Source organism: Nelumbo nucifera, chromosome 2 (assembly GCF_055504915.1).
Source record: "Nelumbo nucifera cultivar China Antique chromosome 2, China Antique-T2T, whole genome shotgun sequence".
In the NCBI taxonomy this organism is placed as follows: domain Eukaryota; kingdom Viridiplantae; phylum Streptophyta; class Magnoliopsida; order Proteales; family Nelumbonaceae; genus Nelumbo; species Nelumbo nucifera.
The window spans coordinates 50,754,495-50,769,781 of NC_142650.1; the positions used below are offsets into that span (position 1 = coordinate 50,754,495).

Genomic DNA, 15,287 nt, shown 5'->3' on the forward strand with positions numbered 1-15,287 from the left:
CAATGATTTGAAATTGATAAAATATTGTGATGCAAGTTTTATTTTTGCAGGAGACAACCTACTACTAATTATATTTTCTTCTTGAGAGGAAGAGCAGTCTCCTAGAAAGAAAGTGTGTGTAACAAAACACAATGAAAATGGAGCTTATTACAATAAAACTACAGTTGAAGCAATGAAGCAACATGGATCCACAAGTTTATTGAAAATGTCAAGGTAGAAGGTACATCGTACACCTACAAGACCGGTCATGAACAAAAATGTTGATCAGGCCACAATCCAGATCATTAAAGATAAAGAGATTGGGTTGATTAAAAAAGCATATGCTACTATAACATCATTATGTTCTTGATGTACGTAAAAAAATATATATGAATTGAATACGTGCCACCATGTGATAGTTGCCAAACCGTTGACCAAGCCCAATTTAATTGATGGGCAATTTTAAATGGCACGTGAAGTCAACAGGACTACTGGGCAGCTAGTACATCTCGGGCCTATACAGCCAAGTGGAAGATGTTGGACCGAGTGGCCTATGGCCCTCGATATATATCATCCTCGACGTGTAGGACTATCTATAGGCCAACGGGAATAACCACACGATCGATGGAGTATTTGCTCTATGTGGACCAGCATGCACACACAATCAACACATCTTTTCAATTATTATTATTATTATTTATTATTTTCCTATAAAATAAAATTTGTTTTGACTTATCTCTTTTAAACTTGGTCCACTAGAGTAGTTGTTGGTTGAGAAAATGTCTCAACAAACAGGGACAAGCATCTCATCCCAATGGAGGCTAATCCCAACTGTTTAGAGAGATTTATGGGTATTTCCTATCCATTGGAACAAACCCAACAGTCATAAAAGGGTCTATAAATAGAACCTAAAATATTGAGGAGTGCACTTGAACTACTGAAAACATCTCTCTCTCTCTCTCTCTCTCTCTCTCTCTCTCTCTCTCTCTCTCTCTCTCTCTTTCTCTCTCTCTCAGCATAACACTCTCTCTTAATCTCTCTTGATTATTAGCAATTCTAGTTGTGGTAGAAAATAGCCTCCACTTTAGGCTGTTGAAGAAGTTTGGGCCCCGTGTTCAAACTTGGCAAGAGTTCCTAGATTTTCACATTGTATCATCACAACCTTCAAACCAAACAAAAAAGAAAAATGAACAAAAGCCAAAATGCTGGATTTATTTATATTAGCATGGGGTGTTGGGGTACTTTCTGGGTGCTTTCTGGTATAGGACAGACTAGATCTATTAGCTTTCCCTAAAAATGGGAAAACCAAAACATGTAAGATGTAATTTATTTTTCTTTTTATGTTCAGCACTTCAGCATGAGTTAGAACCACAGAATGAATCCATAGATATATCAAATCCATGGATCCATCAATCAGTCATATAAAAAATGGAATTTTCCTTTCTTAGTAATTTATAAACTATGCCTGCCCTGAAAAGATTGGAATAAGTGCCAGCTTGGAATTGATGCCAATACAGAGACATGTATTGGTGTTTTGGTGTGAGTAGGGTGTTTGACATTTTGAATTGTTGAAGTCTGCAATGAAATTCAGAATTCTGCGGTGGGATGTAGTGTACTTTTCCATAGAATAAATAATAAAATGGATGTATAAGAGATCTGAATGTCAACAACGGTGTGTACTTGCCCTTTCTCTTTTTTGGCTGGTTGTCGGTTTGTTTCTGAGTGCATCGTCCATTCAGTAGTCTTGACTCTTGATTTCACAATTCCTTTTTACCAAATACAACACAAATTTAGGATTCATTTGGTTTGCAGGAATAAGGGTCTTGGTTGAGAATCAAAATCCCATTCTCATTTTTTATGGAATGGCATTCCCTTATGTGAGAGAATGGTCATTCCACCCCCGTCCTGAGAATGAAAATCCATTCCAACCAATTTTGATTCCGATTTCAATTCTAGTTTGAACCAAATAAAGGGAATGGTTCCGATTCTGATTGCAAGGGATTTTGATTCAGATTCCATCCGGTCGATATGGGATTTCGCTGACCACGCCAGTGATAAAATACATGGATCGTGGATCGCATTTATTTTATTACTGGCGTGGAAAATTATCATTGGTTCCACGGCCCACCAGCCACTGCGTTCGGCTAATCCTAAATCTCTAACTGCTCAGCTCAAGTTGTGGGCTTGGTACTTGATAGAGAAAAAATTGTAAAATAATAAGAAAATTGCTCTTAACGTTGGCCGTAGCACATCTCCATATCTCAGTCTAATTTGTTTTTGGTAAGGTATTTCAGTCTTTTAATTCTTAATATTTATGAAAACTCAGGAGTATAAAATACAAGGGATTGGGATTTGGGGGATCATCATCAAAGGGAAGCCAGCCCTCAACAGTACAACATTCAAAAACAAGATTAATATATAACAGAATAAGTATCGCCCTCGAGAAAATCCGGTATTGAAACCTGTTCAATGTATAGGAGTTGGGTTCAACCATCAGCACCCCCAGAAAGCCTGAACAATTAAAGGAGCAGCTTCCATACATTTCAGGAATAGGAGGAGAGCACAAAATGTCCACAACAAATCCTTACAAGAATTCCACATTATGGCACACCTAAAACCACAACCTGCCTTCTACCAGCTAAACAAAAAAATGCAGGAGATGATGAGCAAAGGTAAGGCAGTAAAGAGACCATTTGAGATGCCTTTTGTCTAGAAACTCATCATCCTCTGATATCACGACAGTCAAATATCCCTCCTCACTACCTACATCAATTTGTTTCCAACTTCAGCTCCAATATTCTGCAGTTCCTTCAATTTTCGGTAACCCTTATCCGTACCAAATATCCTGAAGCATAAAAGAGGAACCCCACCAGCCAATGATTAGTCAATAAGACAATTAACAAATATCATTGATTTAATGCTGTTCAGCATCAGCATCATAGCCCATGTGAAAAGGGTATGTCTACAAAATTTAGAATGTTTCATGGATCACCATCAAAAACTCAACAGGAGTAATAGGATTAGGGAGAAAAATAGGAAACGAAACAAACGGAATGATGTAGACTGATAAGAAAGCATACCAGCACTACATGTGAAATCTCTCTTTAGGTACATGCTTAAATATACAGGGAAGTAACTTTCTTTTCTTCTCCACATGCAATAGACAAGGAAGAAAGGTAATTTTCTTCTCACCTTTGGCCCAGTATCAATAGTTCAGAGAAGTAACGTGGATATCAGTAACTAGTTTTTTGTATACCTCCATCAAGGAGTAACTAAGAAAACATAAACCAGCAGCGAGCACTTTCACAATCTAGAGCCTTAGATTCTAGATACAGGGACATAAGTCCATGTTAAGTGTTGTCAAAATATAGATTAAAATTCTCCCACCCATTCAACATTTTAAACTTGTCTTAACAAAGACGAAATGCTTTCAATACTTTCAAACATCAGCTGATCAGAAAAGCATCCAATCAAAAAAATAGAAAAAGTAAAGAAAAGAGAATACATCAGCAAGACGGAATGTCATAACTTTGTTCCACAGTCCCTACAGCATCAAACTGATATGCCTTCTGTATTGATAACCTAATTACATGACGGAATTTAATTATCTCTGTAAGCATCATGCATGACATGCAAAATGTACACCTAAGGAGCATTCGAACTGATACCCTCTCTGGTCTGTGCACCAATACCACAAAAGGATGCAGACCAAAATGTAGAACCACATAGGCAGTCCTCAAGCCTACGGATGGGTGCTTTTCCCAACAGCTGGCCTTACCCTTTATTGGGATTAGATTGGAAGTTGGAACCTGTTATGGGCCCGAGAATACTCCCCTCCTGGACTACGAGCTTGTCCTCAAGCTCGAATTCAGGATGGGTGTCTTGAAACACAGTCAAAGGAATCCCGGATAGGTGGAATGATTTTTCCCTCCTGGATCGGGTTCCAATGAAGAGGGTTCATCCTCAGACAGCTGTAGTGAGATACCAAGATTTGACCATGCGTAAATGCATTCTTTGCCGCGGCCAACTGCAGCCTTAAGGTACTTTTGAGATGTCTTGAAGTGTAGAGTACAAAGATTGTGAAGGCCAAGCTGGTGCCACTGAACCGCATCATCTGGATCCTCTTCTATTGCCTGCTTTAGTGTGTACAGAGCTTGCTCTTCCACTTCCGTCAAATCATTATGTCCAGTTCCAAACGTTGCTGCAATTTCATGCTGAGCCTTGTGAACCATGGCAAGTCCTACCCATGCTATCCGAAGCTCAATTGTTGCAGAGTCCCCTTCTCTGAGTATTGAAACCATTTCATTCGCAGCCCATGAAAGTTGTTCAGTGGGATCTTGAGACCTTTCTGCATCCTTGATACGATGAAGCATAACAGCATATCGAGTTGACATGCAATTAGGCTCCAGTTTTGCTGTCTTCTCCAGGCACCTTCCAACACTTCTATGATCACCAGCCAAATAGTATGCATTAGCAAGATTCACCCAGATATGTGCAGCCCTAGGATCTGATCTGACTGCAGCTAACAAACACTCTTTTGCAACATTTGCAGCCGCAACATGAGGCATACAAGCTCCTTCACCAGCACTTGCCCCAGCACCTGCAACAACTTGAAGATATGCAATACCAAGATTCTGCAACACCTCAACGACACTGGATTCCTGCTTAATCGGGACATTCTGGGTGTTGCTAACCTGCGCTAGGGCAACAACCTACTGCTCGCCCGACGATTCTGCCACGTCTGGTCGGCGGCCGATTGTGGTTGCAGCCCCTTCCAAGTTCCTTTCCTTGCTGGAAAAGTACAATTCCATCAAGCGCCTTAATTCTCGGACGTCGTCCTTGATCTCGCGCACCTCCGTGCTGTTTTCCACGATCTTGAGCTCCAGATCCTGAACCCTAGTCTTCAACTGCTCAAGGTCACCCATAACGCCTTGCTCTGATACCAAGTTGTTATGGGCCCGAGAAATAGGATCTCGTCATGGGTCGATCCACGGGGAAAACCTCCTGTTTTCCCTTGTTCCTCCCTTTTCTTGAAGAACCTATCTTGCCGCCCTAAAAGGTGATTTGTTCAAGAGATCACCAACTCTTCTTTGCTCTCTTTCTTAACTGAAATTTTCGATACCTTTATTGAATAATATCAGCTCCTTAAATAGGAGATTACAAGAGGTAGAATCCTACTTTTAGGAGGACTCCTTGCTAATCTACTACTCTATCCTATTAAACTGATAAGATAAGACTGAACTGATAAGATAAGATAAGACTTCCTTAATCTATCCTACTGAACTGATAAGATAAGATAAGACTCCCTTAATCTATCCTACTGAACTGATAAGATAAGATAACTCCCTACTAATCCATACTACTGAACTGATAAGATAAGAACACTGAATAGATAAGACTCCTACTAATCCCTTCTACTGAAAGCAGATAAGGTAAGAATACTGAATAGATAAGATAGGATGAGAACACTAAATTGCTGCTGCTGAGAACACTAAATTACTGCTGCTGCTGCACTAAATTACTGTTGCTGCTGCCGGCACCCACATCAGAACCATGTGTATTTCCACCAACCAAGTAATTAAGCACTACAAATCAAAGGTTGGTGAGTGTGTACTACTAAAATAGATTACACACAACATCGGAGCTTAATAATTACTTATATATACCCTGTATATTTCGGAATCTACTTAAAAGTACCCTGAACTTTTAAAACCAACTTATATATACCTTATATGATGACCCCACATAACACAAATAGGCAATCTGTTAAGGAAACATTCATGACTGTTTCACATGCCCATTAATTTTTTTTAAATCCCAAATGTACCCTTCTATTATTTATCATCTTCAAACTAAGATGTTGCGTTTCTGTTACAAACCACTATAGCGATTTCTCATCAGTGACACATGAGACACTGGAGCAATCAGGCAAGGAAATCCTAAAAGAAAAAGAAATGGAAAGGCTCATCGTCAAAAACCAGGCAGAATAGAGCTTCACCATGTCAGAGATGCAAATATTTGGCAATCCCCACACCAACCAACTCGCACTCCCCAGATTATGCCAACCCAAAAGCTGCAGTTCATTGAGTTGAAATCTTGGCCAAAACCATTGATTTGGTCAGCGACCCACTGACCCAAGCGGTCGAACTGTCTACCCATTCAACAGTTTTTGGCCATTTTTTATTTTACTTTTTTAAGTTGGAATGGGCTGTCCGTTCGAACTGGATGATTGAAACTGTCGACCCAAAAATTGGTGGCCAAAACAGTTCCGGTTCCAAGTCAGTTTTTAAAACCTTGCTTAACCCAATTATATAGGGTTGTGTATCACCATTCTGTTCTGCTTAAAGCCATATCAATTGTTAAATTATGAGTTCTCAAATTATTTCTTACTACTTCGACCCATATCCTTTCTGGTTTACCCCTAGCCCTTCTAGCCCCTTCAACTTGCAACAGGTTGCTGCTTCTTACAGGTGCTGACAAAGGTCTTCTATGCATGTCACTAAACCATCTTAGTCTACTTTCTCTCATTTTATATATACATTCATATGTATGTATATGTATATACATGATATATATTCTTATATAACATTATAATTTTTTTAGGAAACTGTACCTGCTTTGGAACCAGGCTGTAGGTCAAATGGGTTGGTCCATTCAAAAATTGCCAGAGTTAGTAGTAAGGATGGGAACTAAGTGCTACAGACAGTCTTTTTTTTTTTTGATAAATGTACTACAGACAGTCATTTCATCACCCACCATTGATCACGATCATGGTTAATGAGTCAACAGTTTGGATTTCCAGTGCCACACTATCATGCAAACAGGCGCGTCCACACACACACACACAGATAGTGTGTCATAAGCATGTGAAGTTAAAGCATCAATGCATGTTTCAAATTGCTAGGTGCTTATATCCAGCCAGGGATGCAACTTGGGCAGGCTAGTACAGAATTAGGGTGATGTAGTGTAGGTCCAACCCAATCCAAACAAATCAGGTTGGTTCTGACTCAGGCAGACCTGGGTGGGATTGTTTCTTCAGGTTGTACAATCCAGTTTAGAGGATTAAAAGAAACATGTAGTGTGCTTGTCTAAATGGCTCAAGCCAACTATGTATTAGTACATAGTGTAAATATCTACATACATTATGTATAAATATTGTACGTATATCAATCTTTTGAAGATAGAAATCGTAAAAAGGAAAAAATAGTAAAATAAAAAAAGACAGTACAGTACAGTGATAAGACATCACCCTAAAAAGTCCAAAAACCCCACCTAGAACTACAAGAAGAACCAGACAAGAAACCGGCAACCTTGAACTATGTGCCAACCCACACCTTCAGCACAGCTATTCCAACTTCTCAACTCCACTGTAATTTTCTTGATCCCCTTCTTAACCTTCTTTACCTTCTTGTTCAGAGCAATACCAAATAAACCCCTATATCAAAAGACCTTAGAAATTTGCACAACCCTTTGACTTTTCTGCCTTTTAAATCTTTTTGCCGCATTAGGTATCAATTCCGGATCCTTCCTATCACAGACTACCAATATCTCCTTAGCACTTGCCTCACCCCTGACATCAAGATCTTTAACCAGGACATCTTTCACAACTAGAGCTACTTTGTAAACACTTTCTTGGCCATCGATTTTAACAGAGTCATCCAAAACCTGTAAACCTTGGTCACCCCCTACTACCAAATTGCTCCTGGGACTATGCTTACTGAAACTTCTTTTTCAACTCTCCGAAAGCCTTTCTTGCAATCTCCTACCCTCCCAAAAAAGAATAAACCCATAATTTTACTAACTTTAACTTCAGTATTCACAACTACTTCCAAATCAACTGAATTTCCCACCATACAAGTTTCATCAATCATGGTATCTTCCTCTAGGTCACCATCCTCCTCACAATCTTCATCTGAAGTGTCTTTATCCTCCAAGGTTTTGTCCTATACTTCTTCCTACTATAGGCCTGTATCCCAGACTTAGGTTAGTCCCTTCTCACAAGCATGTCTCCAGGCACAAAAACCCCTCCCTCCAAAGCTGCTTCTGTAAAACAACCTTCTTTGACTACGCCGTCCTGGTACTCATCACAAATTCTGGATGTATCTACCCTTTCAACTTTGCAGTCAACCCTCCTCTTGCGTCCCCAGTCCACTCCCACCCTTACAATCACCACCTCAAAACAAGTCCATGAGTTATCCAAATCCAAAACCTCCTTCAACCTATCATCAACCCAGTTCACCATCCCAACAATAACATTATCCCCACCATTAGTATCTTTCGACTTATCAGTAGTTCCAGCTGAGAGCCTTATATCTGTTTCAAGAGACCCAATGCCGGACACCATCTTAATGCTTTACGAAATCTCCCCAGTCGATTGAACGTCCAAACTTGACTGTCAAAGATAATAGACCAACAAGTGACCACAAGATCAGGGTCCAAACTGCTATCTTCAGTAGATCCAGACAGATATAAAGAAGCATGTCTCCATGGCCTTTGGATCCCAGCCCTGAGCTCAAACCCATTGACACAACTCCAATCGAATTTGCAGGGATCTTCTTCTTGACTAGGCTCTTTGTCATAGTGTCTGGCAAACCGGTCTCAGGAATTTGAGCAAATTTGGTTGTCACCATATGTACATGTGGAGTCCGGATCTGCTAGTAACAAACAATGCTAGGTACATCATAGGTTTGCTCCACCTGCCAACAACACCTCGAGAGTTTTCAAGTTTTGTAGAGACATGGCACAAACCTATGATGTTACTAGCTTTAACAGATCCACTCCTGTATGTGTGTGTGGCTTTGTGTCCATACGAGCCTATCATAGTATCATCAAAAATGCATGTCTGTTATAGGAACCTTGGGCTTGAGTTACAAGAGATCTCAACGAAGCCCAATGCATGAATGCATGCTAGGATCAGGAGGGCAGACTTTCCAGGTCCAGGCCCAGAAGAGTCCAAAAATGGATCAGCTGTTAAAAAAATTAAGGATTTTTTCTTTGATTAACTATGGGTTCTCAATCTCATGAGTCACAATCATCCACCTGAAGCTTACAGATAAGACTTCCTATTCCTGTTGTTTGCATATTTGTTGAAAAGTTTGTGTTGTTAAACCTTACAGAGAAGCTTTAGCTGTACTTTCTTCTCATAAAGCTTTACCTAGACTTTGACAGCAATAATTGGTATAGGCGCAATCAGACTTGACTGTGACCTCCAACATTCTTCAGGAAGTTCTATACGAGTCTCATAGGCAATATGAGTTTGCTAGTAGCAATGCAAGATGTGATTCTTCTACAACCTCGTAAGCATGACCATTCTCCACATGGATAAACATTTCTCAAATAACAAATTTGCAAGAATTTTCTGACTAAGAAGTATTTTCCCCTAATCAGCCTAGTCATTCAATTTCTAACTCTTGCCTATGCAGAAGTTGACAAAAAACTTTTATACACATCATAGTGTGTTTGGTCTAAAGTGAACTACTGAACTCTATATAATGGTGCATTTCTACAGAAACCGAATCCTTGGATGGAACAACTGAGGAAAAGAATGTCTGCAGAACTTACAGAGTTCACAAGAGTTCTTGGACCATTTCCTTGTCCCCATAAATTATCATTATTTGCCACAGGTTATACAAAGAACAAAGATAGTGTTTACTTCACACAGATCTAAATGGTGTTCACAAATCCTGGTAACAGATCGAGTAAATGCATACTCTATAGAGGCCATTACACAATGGGGGTCCCCGTTTTTTGGGGTCTTAGGAGTGGTGGGCTGGATACAGACCTAACCTTTGGCTTTTTTGGCACAAAGTGGCCATTCTGAGACTCAAACCTGTGCTGTTTTGCTTGCTAGCCCACGGTTTTATCATTACACTATGCAATAGGCCAATGGCCCCTAGCACATAAACTCTATATCAACCATAATCCAAATTCCAGAATTAAAAAGCAATGTAGAATCACACTATCTTGCATTCCAGTAATCAGTAAATCAAAAAAAAAAAAAAAAGAACCACCACAATTCACAAATATAACCTATTTCCAAAAAATATATATTAATGTGTTTCCAATGAATCACCAGAAAACACAAATACAAAATGTGTCAAACAAAGTATAAATAACAATAAGTTAACAGAAGAATTATCGCAGATATTTAATAGTAAAAAAAATATTGCATGGATAGAAGGAAAAAAGACCAAATAACACATTTACCATAACAAGTATGGTATGAAATAGTAACAAGACAGAGGCTGAAAGAACTTACCAATCCATGTAAATAAAAGTTGATGAGTAGTTGCCAGATTTAGTATAAAGTATTCGATGATGATAGTCATGAAAATCAGCTCTGTGAAATTTTGCAACAAATGTTTTCAGGCATAAAAAGTTAGTAAATGATACAAACAAACATGCCCCAAACTAAAGCAACAAGGAGATAATGGCAACTCACCCTCCATATAAAGGAAAAAAATTTGAAGGGCTCCAGGGGAAATGGTACCCACAGTGTGCCTCAACTGTCTCCAAGACTCTTAATATCATCCACAACCACAAAGTGAATAGATGAGGCCCAGTGATAGCAGGGCCAACAATGGTTGCAAATCCAAGGAATAATATCTCAGCAGGGTGAGCATACTCAGAAGTCAGTCCAAATGGAGTAGCATATCTGGTCATGAGACAAATCAACCTATAAGAGATTGATGGAGGAGGAACTGAATCAAAGTTATTTTTAGAAGAATGAAGTTTTGTTAAATTTTTTAACTAAACATATCTATTTCGCTTACTCATGATGGATACTGTGAACATGCTTGTACAACCATTTTGTATGTAATATTCTGTGCCCCCAATAGAACACAAAGTCTTCAAGGATGAAGTAGAATAAAATTTGCAGCAATACAACTTTCCTGAAGAACCATAAACACCTATAGTCACTCCAAACAGGATAATGCTAACTACACATCAGGGGAAAACAGAGAAGGCATTAAAAGGAACGAACGCAGCTTGTTTAAAATAATAAGCATGAATAACTGCAAAATGTTTGGAAATTGAAGCTTTATCATCTAAAGAACCTGAAAATACCAGGACGGCAACGGCAGAGTACTTCGCATGCCCATGTATCTGAAGACAGGATAGGAAAGAACCATGACAGGTAAATTCACGCCAAAATGATATAGCAATAGGCGGGTAATACATTTCTCCTGAGCAGCAGGGGTGTTATTTTTGGACTGCAGATAACCACAACTTATTAGATTAACCAATATAGTTCAAGCAAGAGGAATCCCCTTCTATTACCAGAACAGCACATTGCAATTCACATCCTGAATCAAATCCCTTCTTAACTTATTTAATGTAGGACAATGTTTGATAAAAGCAAAGGACATCTTGAAGCAGTAAAAGGATGGAATACTTCCAGCAATGCTTTAATTGATAAAGCAATGATTAAAAAGACAGGTTTGGAATATGGCACCATCGACCCTGTCCACATGGTAAACTAATAAAAGGACCATTATCCAATGTTGGTCTCAACTATCCAGAATGTTGGGAGGAGTGTACTGGATATGGACCTAACCTTTCGCATTTTGTGCAGTTTGCACAAAGTGGCCACTCCCAAACTTGAACTCATACTTTCATACTCATTGGCCCAAGATTTTACCACTGCACCAAGCAATGGTCCCTTTGTCAAATAGATTAAAAGGACTTGCAGGAATTTCCACCAGATGATCTTTGGTGGTTAGACATTCCTAACTTCTAAGCAGAGAATAGAGAAACCATACCACAAAGAACCACGAAACCAAGTAATATCAAGTGGTTTACCAGGAGTGATATCATTTAGTTTGGGGCAGGGATAACTGGAAGCAATGGCCAGCCCCATTGAAATCGGCACTTGATGATCTTTATCTTGTCTAACCTTCCTACTTTGGTAATTGGTCCTGACCTTGCCACCTTGAGATGTGGAAATTTTTGTGTATGAACTCAACATAGAGTGATAGACCTTTCTTCTATGTATTTCTTTATATTTTTTTCTGAATGGAAATAGAGAAGGAAAACCAAATCCTTTGGGTATCCTCAAGAATCATGTCTATATTATGTGTGTACACGTGTTTTATACTGGACATTGTTACATATCAAATTAAATTATACTTAAAAATAAAAAATATAGAAGAATAAAATGACAATGATATTAAAATGAGAACACATAATTCCAAAACATTAGCCATATCCCTGCTCCCTGGAATTTGGATATGAAACTTTCACTTTATGGACATTAAAGCAAAGTCAAGCATACAACAAATGGCATCTAACAATGAAACAACAGTGATGGAATCAATGAAGAAGAGTTCTATGAACTTCCAACAACCTTTTGCTTCAGAATTTGCAAGGTAATTGAAAATAAACTGGCAGCATGTATATGAACATATCACTACAAGTTTAGTTAGGCTATGTTTGGTTTGAAGGAAAAGGTAGGGAAAGCAACAGTGATGGAATCACTGAAGAAGAATCCTATGAACTTCCAACAACCTTTTGCTTCAGAATTTGCAAGGTAATTGAAAATAAACTGGCAGCATGTATATGAACATATCACTACAAGTTTAGTTAGGCTATGTTTGGTTTGAAGGAAAAGGTAGGGAAAGGAAGGGAAATGTAAGGAAACCTTTACAAACCTTGTATAGGTTTCCCTTCCTTTCCCTACTTTTTCCTTCAAACCAAACACAACCTTAAGGAATGCATAGGCCATTTTTTAAATAAATTCCAACGGTATAAGAGATCAGACTATGCTAACATTTGACTATAAGAGTCACATAATGAACAGGAGCAATATCAATCTATGATACCCAAATACCCATACATGGACGACACTGTGTAGATACTTCAATTTTTAGTGTAAATATCATATCTGACAACTTATCCAGAACCAAAAATTTCCTTGCCGTATCCAGATATCACAGATATCAATGTAAAGAAATGTATGTCATTTTGCACAAATTATGTTTGCATATTGCAGTTAATGAAAACAAGCTCTGACTAGAAAAAGACTGTAGAGACTGTTGAAATCCAATATTTCACAATTGCAGTAACATGATGCAAGTTCTCATTCTAAGAGCCAGAGTAGCCTCAACTTCTGTGTATGTAGCCACCTGTAAAACACATCCTGTTTTATGATACATATAGATGGTACTGCCCATACACCCATGGTGCACAGGTGTGGATGGTAAATGGGATGCATAGCATGCACAAAACGGCGGATGCACACCAAATTGTCAATACTAAGGCACAGTATAATAGAGAAATCCCCTCCAAACTGGACAGCTGTACCAACCCTCCTTGTGTCTCTGATAAAGTATAACTCCACAGGATGTCTTAAACAAAGATATTGAAACTCGGATTTTCATTTTCTTGTTCACCATTGAGAAAGCTAAGAGAGGAGAAAGCACCTGAATTTTGTATTTGCTCAGGTATCCTGCCCTTTCAAGATATATAAAAGGAAGTCCTGATAAGAAAAAGACACTCTCATGAAGAATGAAACTTCCCAAAGAAGCCAGTTGAAAATCACTGAAATGAGTGATCAGGTACTGCATCATAAACCAAAAAAGAAAAGTCTTACAGTTAGATAACAAAGCTATCTCGCAGAAAATGGGGTTATGATATCATTCAAATAGAAAACAGGAAGAGAGGGGGGACATTCAGGCCAAACTCAAGAAAACATCGCTGACAGTATGGAATCATGACATGGACAAAACACCAAAAAGGTAGTAGACAAGCCTCGATAAACCATTACCATTGGTCCATATAAGCTTTTAAGGCAAAATAAAAAAACGAAAAAAGAAAAATACTTTGCAATACAAGGGAGAAAAACTGAATGTTCAAAAAGAATTCAAGATGATCAGTATAGAGGATCAGTACTTGCAAGTATTTTCCAAGTAACATCATTACAGTTTTACATTGAGAAGAGCTCAGAAGAAAGGAAAGCAAAAAAAAGTAAATAAAAATAAAAACGAGGTCAAAACAATTAATTAATTTGCTTATTAGAGCAAAATGACCAGTATTGGTCAGAATAAAATTGCTTACCACACCATGCAGATTGACAAACGTGTCAACAGAATCGAAAGATCTTATTTCATGTTTAAGACATTACTTTTACATAATCTACGTATAATTCAAAACCGAGCTGCGACTATTACAGTATTAGTTGATACTGAGAAAAACATCCCTTACAGTATTCCTGATTACAGTTTAAAAAACCATTCGAATCTCTAAAGCTTCCAAAAAGGTCCAGAACTCGCAATCCACACTTGAATCAGAATCATATCTCAGCAAAAAAAAATAGGATACAATAAAAAATTCAAAGAAAATCAATCAAACCACCCTGCATTTCCAACTCAAGAATATGACAAGATTAAACGAGAATAGTCGTTTTTGCATAAAGCCAAGACATCCACGGATCCGGGACCAACAATGTCATATCATATAATCATAGAAAGAGAGAAACGGAAAAAGAAAGAGAAGCATATAAAAAAATCCATGGAAAGAGATGCAGTAAACAAATAAAGAAACGCAGAATTTAAACCACGAAATTACAGAGATGTAGTGTACGTAGAATCAGTACCAGCCAGCAAGATTCCAGAAGAGATGCCATTAATACCGGCGGGGAGAGCTCGACCTCCGGCGCGTGATGACAGAGAACGAAAGAAGATTCGAGAGGAAGATGAAAAAAAAAAGGAAGAAAGAAATAAAAAAAGAAGTGGAGGGAACAAAGCGAGATGAAGAAAGTGGAAGTGTGTGAGCCCTATATCTGGGTTCGAGACTTCTAGTCGAGACACACCACCATCCCACGGCCGTGACAGACTGTCCATGTGAAGAAGGGCAATTTTGTGTTTTTATTTTTTTCGCCCTTCTATAATAACATTTTGTTATTAATAATAATATCCCACGCCAAACACAAGTAGTTTCAGGCTTAAAATGGCTTAAGAAAAGGCTTACTTAAAAAAACACAGGCAGTTATCTCAAAGCCACAACGCTGCAGGGTCCAGGTGGCTAGCGGATGATGGTAGATCAGTCTTCTTTTTATGCTTTGACAAAAAAATAAAGAAAAGAAAAAAACTCGAGTAGCTCCACCGAGGGAACCTTGCGATGTACGAGCTTTATTAAATGTAATTGATTTTAAATTAATTAAAATAAAATGGGGTAGAGATATGTTGTATGGACCAGGACAAGGGAACAAGATTATCGGTAACAGGCGTGAATGCTTTTGTGGATTAATGGTAAAACTAGAATGGATATAATTAGGAAAGAAGTCATGCAGTGTAACTTAGGAATAACTC

At 38.5% G+C, this 15,287-nt stretch overlaps 1 protein-coding gene across 2 annotated transcripts; it reads right to left on the minus strand.

Annotated features, from left to right (window-relative positions):
- Positions 1-2,310: 2,310 nt before the first annotated feature.
- On the minus strand, positions 2,311-14,918 carry LOC104601110 (methylsterol monooxygenase 2-2). 2 transcript variants are annotated; one of them, XM_010264309.3, is made up of 7 exons: positions 14,573-14,918; positions 13,401-13,538; positions 11,047-11,192; positions 10,752-10,871; positions 10,421-10,633; positions 10,238-10,318; positions 2,311-2,824 (listed from the first exon to the last, which is right to left on the minus strand). In XM_010264309.3, exons 1-7 carry the CDS (start codon positions 14,600-14,602, stop codon positions 2,743-2,745), a joined length of 810 nt encoding a protein of 269 aa, XP_010262611.1. In that variant the 5' UTR covers positions 14,603-14,918; the 3' UTR covers positions 2,311-2,742. The 2 variants fall into 2 exon arrangements, with proteins under 2 accessions (XP_010262611.1, XP_010262610.1); XM_010264308.3 differs by having other exon boundaries at positions 10,421-10,654; positions 14,573-14,797.
- Positions 14,919-15,287: the final 369 nt, after the last annotated feature.

Bases quoted from the DNA above. Each gene is read 5' to 3' on its own strand.
- LOC104601110 (XM_010264308.3), bottom strand. From the start codon at position 14,602: ATGGCATCTCTTCTGGAATCTTGCTGGCTG. The intron at 11,193-13,400 runs GTGCTTTCTCCT...GGTTATCTGCAG, and splicing joins TGAGCAAATACAAAATTCAG to TCCAAAAATAACACCCCTGC. The intron at 10,655-10,751 runs GTAAGCGAAATA...AATCTCTTATAG, and splicing joins GTTCACAGTATCCATCATGA to GTTGATTTGTCTCATGACCA.